General features: G+C 37.4%; 1 protein-coding gene across 2 annotated transcripts in view; it reads right to left on the bottom strand.

Annotated features, from left to right (window-relative positions):
* Nucleotides 1-3,113: 3,113 nt before the first annotated feature.
* Nucleotides 3,114-12,091, bottom strand: part of stard10 (StAR related lipid transfer domain containing 10) — a 47,796-nt gene continuing 38,818 nt past the window's right edge. For both annotated transcript variants that reach the window (XM_061919123.1, XM_061919124.1), the window contains 3 exons: nt 7,808-7,925; nt 6,608-6,660; nt 3,114-3,830 (listed from right to left, as the gene is read on the bottom strand). In XM_061919123.1, coding sequence (XP_061775107.1) covers nt 3,624-3,830; nt 6,608-6,660; nt 7,808-7,925 — 378 coding nt within the window. In that variant the 3' untranslated portion in view covers nt 3,114-3,623. The remainder of the gene's footprint in view (nt 3,831-6,607; nt 6,661-7,807; nt 7,926-12,091) is intronic.

The following is a 12,091-nucleotide window of genomic DNA, read 5'->3' as shown; positions in this document are numbered from 1 at the left end:
ATGTATGTATGTATATATATATGTATGTATGTATATATATATATGTATGTATGTATATAAAAGTATATATGTATGTGTATATATATGTATGTATGTATATATATAAAAGTATATATATATATACACACACATACAACTCCCCTGAAGAGCAGGGAAACCTGTGAAACAGGCTTGTTGGGATGTAACAGCCTCCGTGTTTATTCTTGAACTAACGTATAATATATACATATACATATATAAATATATACATATACATATATATATATATATATATATATATACACATACATACAGTATTTATATACATGTATGTATTCATGTATGTATATGCACACAAGTATATACACATGCATATATAGAAAAAAATATATATATATACATATATATACACACACATATATTCATATACACATATATACACGCATGTATATATACACATAGATATATACTATACACTATACATATGTGTATAGAAAATTGCTTTGATCGGTTTAAAACAAGCAATTGCTTTGAAAAAATAATTGAAAATGTGCTTGTATCATCATTCCGCCTTGGAAAAAGAACACAAATAATTTGGGGTACAAAATGAAAATCATTCCCATGATGAGTGTAAACTTCTAATTGAAACAGTACCATTGGGAAACACTCCCACTTGACATAGGTATATTTTCAAAAAATGACTCAAATCTCAGTGGAAGTTTGAAAACCTCAATAGGAATCTGTATTAAATTTCTAAACATACATTCATACATCACTTGAGTAGAGAAAGAAAGAATGCATGTGTTATGTTACAGCTGTGTGAGTGCGTGTGTTTCTATCTTTGTGAGGACTCGGATTTCAAACCGCTCGTAAGAATATTTCAAGGAATCATTTGGCTTCCCATATTAAAAGCATAGTTGAGCACTAATACATTGGATTACTTTGCATCACTTTGATGCGTTCGGAAAGAATTTAGGCTCTTGCACATGTCCTTCACCTATCAGTCCAGAGTGCTCTGTTCAGGTTTTTTGGTTGTGGTCGAGCAAAGATTAAGCTTTGGGATAAGGCATTGAGTGGATAAATCCTCACAAGTATAGAATGTATGTTTTTAAAGGTTTGTCTTGGATTAACAGCTGCCTGCATATTTATCATGTGCTTACAAACAACTACAACCACTGGCAATAAATATAGAATCAGCCTGCAAATTTGAATTTCTAAGGCATCAGTTTAGATCTGTTCATTTGTCTGCAGTTAAAAAGATGTGTTCACAACTTGGAGAGCTGTTGCACCAGGTGGATTGACATGAATCACGCCTCCAACAAGAGACGTTAAGTGAAATAAGGAGGATTATCAAAATTCTTTAAGGAATTTTAAGTAAAATTAGAGTTAAAGTACCAATGATTGTCTCACACACACACACACTAGGTGTGGTGAAATGTGTCCTCTGCATTTGACCCATCATCCCCTTGTTCACTCCCTGGGAGGTGAGGGGAGCTGTGGGCAGCAGCGGTGCCACGCCCGAGAATCATTTTTGGTGATTTAAGCCCCAATTTCAACCCTGGATGCTGAGTGCCAAGCAGGGAGGTGTATGTGTGACCCAATCCATTGGGCCGGTATAGCTCGGTTGGTAGAGTGGCCGTGCCAGCAACTTGAGGGTTGCAGGTTCGATTCCCGCTTCTGCCATCCTAGTCACTGCTGTTGTGTCCTTGGGCAAGACACTTTACCCACGTGCTCCCAGTGCCACCCACACTGGTTTAAATGTAACTTAGATATTGGGTTTCCCTATGTAAAGCGCTTTGAGTCACTAGAGAAAAGCGCTATATAAATATAATTCACTTCAGTTCACATCCAAAACAACCTTTCCCACTCATGGCGCGGATAAATTAACACAAAAAACACTACACCAATTTAAATGCCCTGCAATGCATGATGGGGAAAATCCCAAGCACTCTTTCCACATCTATCCATGTTTGGTGCATTTTTGCTGCTTAATATTTGTCACTGATTATAAAGCGTTAATGGAGGTCGTCACGGAAGTAAACAAAGTAAGAGTCGAACTTTCCCAAACTCTTATTATCTAATTATATTAATTATTTATAAATTCTATTTATATATGTATGATTGTATGCATGACAGACACGTATATATATATATATATATATATATATATATATATATATATATATATATATATATATATATATATATATATATATATATATATATATATATATATATATATATATATATATATATATATATACTGGGAGTGAGTTTTCCTTGCTCTTATGTGGGCCTGCCGAGGATGTCGTAGTGGTTTGTGTTGTGGTTTGTGCAGCCCTTTGAGACACTAGTGATTTAGGGCTATTTAAGTAAACATTGATTGATTGATTGATTGATTGATTAATATATACATATTTTTTTTTTTCCGGATTATAAGTCGCAGTTTTTTTCATAGTTTGGTCGGGGGTGCGACATATACTTCGGAGCGACTTATGTTTGAAATTATTAACACATTACCGTAAAAAATTTAATTATATTATTTATCTAATTCGTGGAAGAGATGAAGAAAATGTCAGCAATCGTCACACACGTCAACCAATAAGAATTCGGCGGGGGAGGGTCATGGCAGAATTGCATTGTGGGTCATGGGAGGCTATATGCTGTATGCTACCGCCGTAGCTATTAAAATGGATCATTTCAACATTGGTGGTAACTTGTAAAAACTGAGAAGGGCTGAACAAAAATGGCACCGAAAAGGAAACCATATACCAAATAAAGGATATCGATTGGTTATAAACACCAGAAGTGGTGCAACTAAGCGCCATTTAGTATTTTTTTGTTTTATTTTTAATGATTCCAAAATTACACTTCAGAATTGAGTGATTACATAATATTTTTACTTATATATATATATATATATATATATATCTATATATATATCTATATATATAGATATATATCTATATATATATAGATATATATATAGATATATATATAGATATATATATATATATGTTATCTGCTGTTTTTTAACAAAATAAAAAACTGAATGAACATCCCCTAAGACTCCATAATTATTGCCAGGGGTTGTACACTGAAGGGTAAAAATGATACATATGCCTTTTTGAGTGTATAAATGTACTGTGTATGAATCAAAAACAATGTGGAATACATAGTTTTGGCTTCGCTTTGAATGAAAGGTAGAGTGTGTAAACATTTGAACAGTAAATGTTGCAGAAAACATTCCTTCCCCTAACAATAGATTTTAGGATCTTGTTTGCAGACTTTTGTTTTAACTCTTTTCACAAACATTTACCCAGCTGTAGAAGACAAAAGTACTTACAGTGGGTGCATGCAGTATGTAAAACCCATATGGAGCGTGTTTGCATGAACGCTTCCATACACGTTTTGAGAGTATGAGAAGATATATATTTAAAAGTACAGGGTGTCTATGCGTGTGTGAAATGAACCACATCTACATGTAATTGTGTAACAGGCATGCATGCATCCCTGCATCAGTGTGTGTGTGTGTGTGTGTGTGTGTGTGTGTGTGTGTGTGTGTGTGTGTGTGTGTGTGTGTGTGTGTGTGTGTGTGTGTGTGTGTGTGTGTCAATACATGACCCGGGTTTGACTTCAGTGCGCTAGTCACTGTCATCCCTCTCATGGGCCTCAGCCAGAGAGCTTTCGTCAATATTTTCCAGGCTCTCGGCATGCTGAATGCTAAGCTCCGACAGCGGGATGCTGGGTAATGTAGTCTGTTCAGGGTAGAGCCAAGGTTTGAATCCTGGGTTGTGTTTCTGCTTCCACTCGGAGTACTTCAAACATGCTTTGTTGATCTTCTTCATTGCCTGCAAAGACGACGATACATACAGTTAGGGATGTAACGATATGAAAATTTCATATCACCGTTACTTATTTCCACAATGAAATCTTTTGACAAAGTTCATTTTTTAAAATGACTAAAATAGATATAGATAATATTGTGCATTGTTCGTGTTTTAATGCCTCACTGATAGTGTTTTAGTCTTGGTATTTTATCTGTTTTGATGGCTGAGCTTTAATTGTTTTAAATATTTGTTTGTACTGTAACACTTTAAGATGTACCGTACTTATCAGACTATAAGCCTTAACTTATTTCCGACGCTTTGATCCCTGCGGCTAATTTGGGTATTTTTCTTGCCTGAATGCCGCAATGTTTTGTTTTCAACACCAACAGATACTGAAAAGGTGTGTTGTTGTTTGTGCTGTGGCGCCATCTTTTGGACGAGTTTGCTCACTGCAGGTTTAAAATGTACTCCCTGTTTTGTCACTTTTCGTCTACTAGTTTTCCATAGCGTTTGTGCTCGAAAAGATTCTTCATTCATCACTCCAAGCAACGTTTGGGATTTTTACAATACAACTAAAACTATTCATACTTACTAAATTGTCCCATGTGTGATGTCTGTAGGAGTATGCCTATTTGTATCTGCTATTGTAATGTAATCAAGTAGCATCATTAGCATTAATTAATACGTGTAACAAGTGTCTGTGTTAATATTATTAACGTACAATGGCCTTTTTTGTATTTTTTGAGTATCGTATATTAACCCAAATGTCACCGTGGAGTTATTGAGTCTGTTTAGCTAATTGTAGAGCTAGCTTCTACAGCTAATGGTTACATGACTTTGGTTTTGTTTGATCAGCCGTTTTACTGCCGGTGACAGACACCATTTGGAAACAATTAAAGTATGTAAATAAACTAGAGATGTGCGATAATGGCTTTTTTGCCGATATCCTATATTCTGCTATTGTCCGACTCTTAGTTACCGATTCCAATATTTACGGTCGTGGAATTAACACATTATTATGCCTAATTTTGTTGTGATGCCCCGCTGGATGCATTAAACAATGTAACAAGGTTTTCCTAAATAAATAAACTCAAGTTGTAGAAAAAATGCAAACATGGCACTGCCATATTTATTATTGAAGTCACAAAGTGCATTAATTGTTTTAACATGCCTCAAAACAGCAGCTTGGAATTTGGGACATGCTCTCCCTGAGAGAGCATGGGGGGGGGGGAGATTCTTTTTATTTATTTTATTTTTTTGTCATGAAAAAGGGAGTTTTTTTTGCGTTGGTGCACTAATTGTAAGTGTATCTTGTGTTTTCTAAAAAAAAAAATTTTATTAAGAAAACATTATTCTGTGGCCCGGTACCAATCAAGCCGGTGGTTGGGGACCACTGCATTAAACCCTTAAGTTTGTTTGTATCGATTCCTAGGTACCGGGAATTGGTACTGTATCGGTCCAAACGTGAGCGGTAACCATCCCTTGTAACGCGACACACAGCTGAAAAAGGACGGGACTGTATTTTGTGGAAAAAAAAAAAAAAACTGATAATGAAAGATTAACACAACTCGAGCTGGATTTTTTTTTTTTTTTTCATTTGTGCTGTTGGATTTTCACAGTCCGTCTGTAACAACGAGGCATGATACAACCCACAAACCCAAAATGTGTCAGACATTATTCGGACTTTGGTTTAAAGTATTTCCTGATTTTTTTGGATGGATAGGCTTAAGACATGCACCTGGGGATAGGTTGATTGGGAACACTAAATTGACCCTAGTGTGTGAATGTGAGTGTGAATGTTGTTTGTCTATCTGTGTTGGCCCTGCGATGAGGTGGCGACTTGTCCAGGGTGTACCCCGCCTTCCGCCCGATTGTAGCTGAGAAAGGCGCCAGCGCCCCCCGTGACCCCAAAAGGGAATAAGTGGTAGAAAATGGAAATGGAGGCTTAAGACTACCTTTTTTTCCCATATGGTCTCTGAAGTGATTACAGTCATCGCTGCGCTACATCCATCCATCCAGCCTTCCGCCTGATTGTAGCTGATATAGGCACCAGCGACCCCAAGGCTGCACTATTAATCGAAATCGACTTCAAGGTTTAATTAGTGCAGGTAATAACCGCAATAGGTTTACATTTTTTTTTGTTAATGTTATGAATATAGGTGGAGTTGACGGCACAGACACAAGGGGGCAGCAAAAGCTCTATCATTTGTCTCGACGCGCTGCTAGCGGAGGTTCTGGCAGAACAAGCTGCCAGGGAAAAGCGGGTTTGAGCCCACGCCGTGACAGATAATGCATTTGAGTGACATACATGTTGGGCAATCAGAATTGTAGATCCTCGTGTTTGTTTCTGGCTTAAAACAGGAAAAAAGACGTCTTAATTTGTGGCTCGCTCTCAGCACCTGAATGAATCATAGTCGGTACTATACCACCTCACTACAAACCGTAGCTCACCGGCGTCAAAATGTAAACAAACGCCATTGGTAGATCTACACCTAACATCCACTGTAATGACACCAAGTACAAGAGCGTATTAAGTCGATGCCACTATGATTAGCATACGGAACGTGCATCCTTCCTTGTCGCTTCCAACAGCCCCATCTGTCGCTTATACGCCGTGCCATTCTGTCTATGTAGTTTACACAGGATCAAATGTGCAATTTTTCCTATGTGAAGAGGCTTTAAAAAAAGAGGCTTTCGGGGAGAGGAAGAGAGAGTATCGCTTCTACAACGGCTAAAACTTCCACACGAGTCAATAAAACACTTATTTCCACATCTGTATTAGCGTGTGAATAACTTACGCGAGGAGCAAAGAAGTGGGAAGACTTGTTGACAACCCACTTGGGTAAAGAACCTGGAAAGAGAGACAAAGTAAGAACGGAACAGAACCAATGAGTGAGTGTAAAATACCAACACATCCAAAATAGTGAGTTTAGAGCAGGGGTTCTTAACCTTTTAGACCCCAGGACCCAACTTACTTGTACGACAGAGGGGCCCGGGGCCCACTCAAATGTTAACACAAATTATTAAATAATTATATTTAAACTACCGTATTTCCTTGAATTGCAACCGGGGCGCTAATTATTTTAAAACCTCTTCGCACTCCTGCACTTACCAAAGGTATGCAGTAAAAATGTGAATGTGATGTAAGCTTGGACCTTAAATCCTACTGAATAGCTCTTAATCTTCTTCCCTTTATGCGATTTCAAATTACCGGTATTGAAATCAGCCTCCTCCATTTTGAAAATGATGACAGGGGAAGTGTCACTCGTGATGTCACGAGTTTGACCAGGCGGTAATACTAAGCATGCGCTAATTATTTTGCGAAGCGAGTTTGACCCCGCAGTAATTCAAGACAGGCGCATACTATATGCCCTGCAGCAATTCAAGGAAATACAGTACTTATGGTTTACAAACTTTTCAAATGATTAATCACAAATATTTCTAATTTATTTAACAGATAAACCCTGGGCTTAGATGAGGCGTATTTGAAAAATAAAAAAAATACATACAGTTACGCAGTGCTAAAATAAGCAAAATCTAACTAAATTAATAATAAAAAATCATATTATACATTTGTTTCTTCACTAAAATGTCAATTAAATTAAAATGTAGTCATATTTTTTGCACTTGAGAAAATTATCTTGGATTTTAGCCCAAGATAAACCTTGGGCTTAGGTGAGGCATATTCAAAAAGTACATCACCGATGAACAAAAACATTTACTTACAGTTCCGCTGTGCTAAAATAAACAAAATCTAACTAAATTAATAATTTAAAAAAAACATATATTTTTTTATTCACTAAAATGTCAATTCAATTAAAATGTAGTTATAATTTTTGCGCTTGAGAAATTTATCTTGGATTTCAGACTTCTTCTGTTTGTTTGATATAGTCATTACTGTCACAAGTGGTAGAAAAGTGTATTACACCCGAGCACGCTGAGGCCCGAACTAAAAGGTGACCGCATGAATACAGAAATGTGTGACGATCGATAATTACCTCGTGGATCTACCTGTGCCATGTACGTGAGGACACAGTGGTTGGGTCCCTGGCTCTGGATCATGTAGCCGGTGTGGATGGATACAGCTCTGACCATGTCCTTTTTAGGCGGATATTTCTGCAAGACACAAACACAAAATCCCACATTTTCCAGACGCGTTCAAAGGGATTTGTCTTGACTACCTCGTTCTCTGTCAAGCCATGGTGGTTGTAGCGAGTCAAGGCTCCGACTAACAGTCAAGACTAAACTCATACTCACTCACGATTCTCCCAGTGATGACATACTGTGTAGCGTGTTGCGTTTGTGTTGATTGAGAAGGAGATAGTGGTTCAAGCTGATGACCCTGTTTTTCATGCATGTTTGCTAAAATGTTAATAGCAACTAAAATAGCACATTTTCAAGCAGAATTTGCTTCTGACAATTTCTGGTGTCACCCAAGCTTGCTACAAGATTTTTTTTTTTATCCAATTTGCATAAGTAGTATGGGGTATCCCACCTGTAGAGGGCGCTCATCTGACACATATCCCGACCTAATGAACTAATCAGAGATAAGCACAAATCAATAGGTTCTGATATTGATATCAGATATCGGTTTGATTGATATCCATATAACTATAATCAGGGGGGTTTACTTGTGCAAAGCTGGACAGCCAGTCAACATCTAAACGCCCTGCAATAAGCACACAAAGTTGGTCTTTTTTGTATTTCAGTCAAAAATATTTACAAAATGTAGACATGGTAGGCTATCGGCGACTAAAAGCTAGCAGCTACACAACAGCTAAGCACACGTTAGCAGGCAAGCTAGACATACGCAGTACGTGTCCTTAATTGAATATTGCAATCTAAAACACATTTGTCAATATAATAAACAAATACCTAAAAAACAGAGTTGCATATTACTTCCACATACAAAGTCTCCAATGCAGTAGAGCAGGGGTCACCAACCTTTTTGAAACCAAAAGCTACTTCTTGGGTACTGATTAATGCGGAGGGCTACCAGTTTGATACACACTTAAATAAATTGCCAGAAATAGCCGATTTGTTCAATTAACTTTTAATATATATATATATACATATACATATACATATACATATATATATATATATATATATATATATAAATGCGTATTTCTGTCTGTCATTCCGTCGTACACTTTTTTTCCTTTTACGTAAGGTTTTTTGTAGAAAAAAAATGATGAAAAAAACACTTAATTGAACGGTTTAAAAGAGGAGAAAACACGAAAAAAACAAATTAAATTTTGAAAGATAGTTTATCTTCAATTTCGACTCTTTAAAATTCAAAATTCAACTGAAAAAAAATGAAGAAAAAAATTGTTAATTTGAGTCTTTTTGAAAAAATTAAAAAAAATATTTATGGAACATCATTAGTAATTTTTCCTGATTAAGATTAATTTTTGAATTTTGATGACATGTTTTAAATAGGTTAAAATCCAGTCTGCATTTTGTTTGAATACATAACCAATTGGATCAAGCTATATTTATAGCAAAGACAAATCATTATTTCTTCTAGATTTTCCAAAACAAAAACTTTAAAAGAAATTCAAGACTTTGAAATAGGATTTAAATTTGATTCTACAGAAATTCTAGATTTGCCAGAATATTTTTTATGAATTTTAATCATAATAAGTTTGAAGAAATATTTCACAAATATTCTTCGTTGAAAAAACAGAAGCTAAAATGAAGAATTAAATTAAAACATTTTTATTATTTTTTACAATAAAAAAAAAAAAATACTTGAACATTGATTTAAATGGTCAGGAAAGAAGAGGAAGGAATTTAAAAGGTAAAAAGATATATGTGTTTAAAAATCCTAAAATCATTTTTAAGGTTGTATTTTTTTCTCTAAAAAATTTCTGAAAGTTATAAGCAGCAAAGTAAAAAAAAAAAAAAATTTATTTAAACAAGTCAACACCAAGTCTTTAAAATATTTTCTTATATTTTCAAATTCTATTTGAGTTTTGTCTCTCTCAGAATTAATGTCGAGCAAAGCAAGACCAGCTTGCTAGTAAATAAATAACATTTTAAAAATAGAGGCAGCTCACTGGTAAGTGCTGCTATTTGAGCTATTTTAAGAACAGGCCCGCGGGCGACTCATCTGGTCCTTACGGGCTACCTGGTGCCCGCGGGCACCGCATTGGTGACCCCTGCAGTAGAGTGTTGGAAAGTATCCAGTAACACATGGCCGCATCATTCAACTTACTGCGTGAGGAGCTTAAACTCATACTTGCCCACCCTCCCAATTTTCCTGGTAGACTCCCGAATATCAGTGCCCCTCCCAAAAATCTCCCGGGGCTACCATCCTCCCGATTCCCACCCGGACAACAACATTGGCGGCGTGGCATAAAGGCACTGCCTTGAGCGTCCTCTACAACCTGTCGTCACGTCCGCTTTTCCTCCATACGAACATCGTGCCGTCCACGCTCACAATATAAGCGGCTTGTACGCACACACAATTGAATGCAACGCATACTTGGCCAACAGTCATACAGGTCACACTGAGGGTGGCCGTATAAAAAACTTTGACACTGTTACAAATATGCGCCACACTGTGAACCCACACCAAACAAGAATGACAAACACATTTCGGGAGAACATCCGCACCGTAACCACAACAGAACAAGTACCCAGAATCCGTTGCAGCACTAACTCTTCCGAGACACTGCAATATACACTCCCCCTTACCCCCGCTAACACCAAACCCCGCCCACCTCATTGTTATTTTATTTTCAAATTTATTAGCCTGTGGAAAAAGTTAATGTTGATATTTACCTCAGAAGGCTGCAAATAGAAAAGAGGCATTCAATTTTAATTAGGGACTGAATGTCCCCTTGGGACAGAGGACCCTATTGTATTTCTAAGGTTTTCCTATTAGTATACCGCCGCCTCTTTGAGCTGAAATTCGACCCCCTTAACATGCTTCAAAACTCACCAAATTTTACACACACATCAGGACTGGCGAAAATTGACATCTAATAAAAAAACCAAACCCCAAAACTCAAAATTGCGCTCTAGCACCCCCTAGGAAAAAACACTGACAAAACTGCGTGTAACTTCAATTAGGAATGTCGTAGAGACATGAAACAAAAACCTCTATGTAGGTCTGACTTAGACCTAGATTTCATAAAGTGACATCCTTCACCAAAAATCTACAGGAAGTTGGCAAAAACCCCTTAAAAACAAAATGTTCCTAAAAAAGTTCATTTTTGCCTCTTTGAGCTGTAATTTGACCCCCTTAAAATGCTTCAAAATTCACCAAACTGGACACACACATCAGGACTGGCGAAAATTGCGAATAAAAACAACAAACCCCAAAACTTAAAATTGCGCTCTAGCCTCCCCTAGGAATAAAACACAGACAAAACTGCTCCTAGGAAGAAAACACAGACAAAACTGCTTGTAACTTCCGGTAGGAATGCCGTACAGACATGAAACAAAAACATCCGTGTAGGTCTCACTTAGACCTACATTTCATTAATTTACATCCTTCAGCAAAAATCAACAGGAAGTTGGCAATTACCCCTTCTAAACAAAAGTTTTGTAAAAACCCGTCACCTTTTTTCCAAACATTATCTCCTCTGAGCGCGTTTGTTGTGTCGGCTTCAAACTCACACAGGAGAGAGAGTGAACTCTTCTGATTAAAAGTTGCAAAAAGAGTTTTAATAAGTGAAGTGAATTATATTTATATAGCGCTTTTTCTCCAATTACTCAAAGCGCTTTACATAGTGAAACCCAATATCTAATTTTTACATTTAAACCAGTGTGGGTGGCACTGGGAGCAGGTGGGTAAAGTGTCTTGCCCAAGGACACAACGGCAGTGACTAGGATGGCGGAAGCGGGGATCGAACCTGCAACCCTCAAGTTGCTGGCACGGCCGCTCTACCAACCGAGCTATACCACCCCAATAAGTGCTCCGGTTTTGATTTTACAAGCCTTCAAAGAACCGCTATGCTGATGCTGCTGCGCTCCTGCCGTCTCAAGATGGCCGCTTAAAAGCAGGAAACACCAGCGTGACCACACAATGCAGAGAAGGTAGGTACTGTGCGGGTAAAGATATGTTGACTGGGTGAAAGAAGGAGGCACCAGTTTGACTCTAGGATACAGAGAAGGTAGGTAATGTGCAGGTAAAGATATGTTGTCAGGGAGATGGCAGGAAGCACAGAAAGAAGCACCAGTGTGACCCCAGCATGCAGGGAAGGTAGGTAATGTGCAGGTAAAGATATGTTGAATGGGTCAAGGCAGGAAACACCAGCAAAAGTCGGTCC

Source organism: Nerophis ophidion, linkage group LG13, assembly GCF_033978795.1.
Source record: "Nerophis ophidion isolate RoL-2023_Sa linkage group LG13, RoL_Noph_v1.0, whole genome shotgun sequence".
NCBI classification, from domain to species: domain Eukaryota; kingdom Metazoa; phylum Chordata; class Actinopteri; order Syngnathiformes; family Syngnathidae; genus Nerophis; species Nerophis ophidion.
The sequence above is the reverse complement of the archived record's forward strand: the minus strand, read 5'-3'. Positions and strand labels throughout refer to the sequence as shown.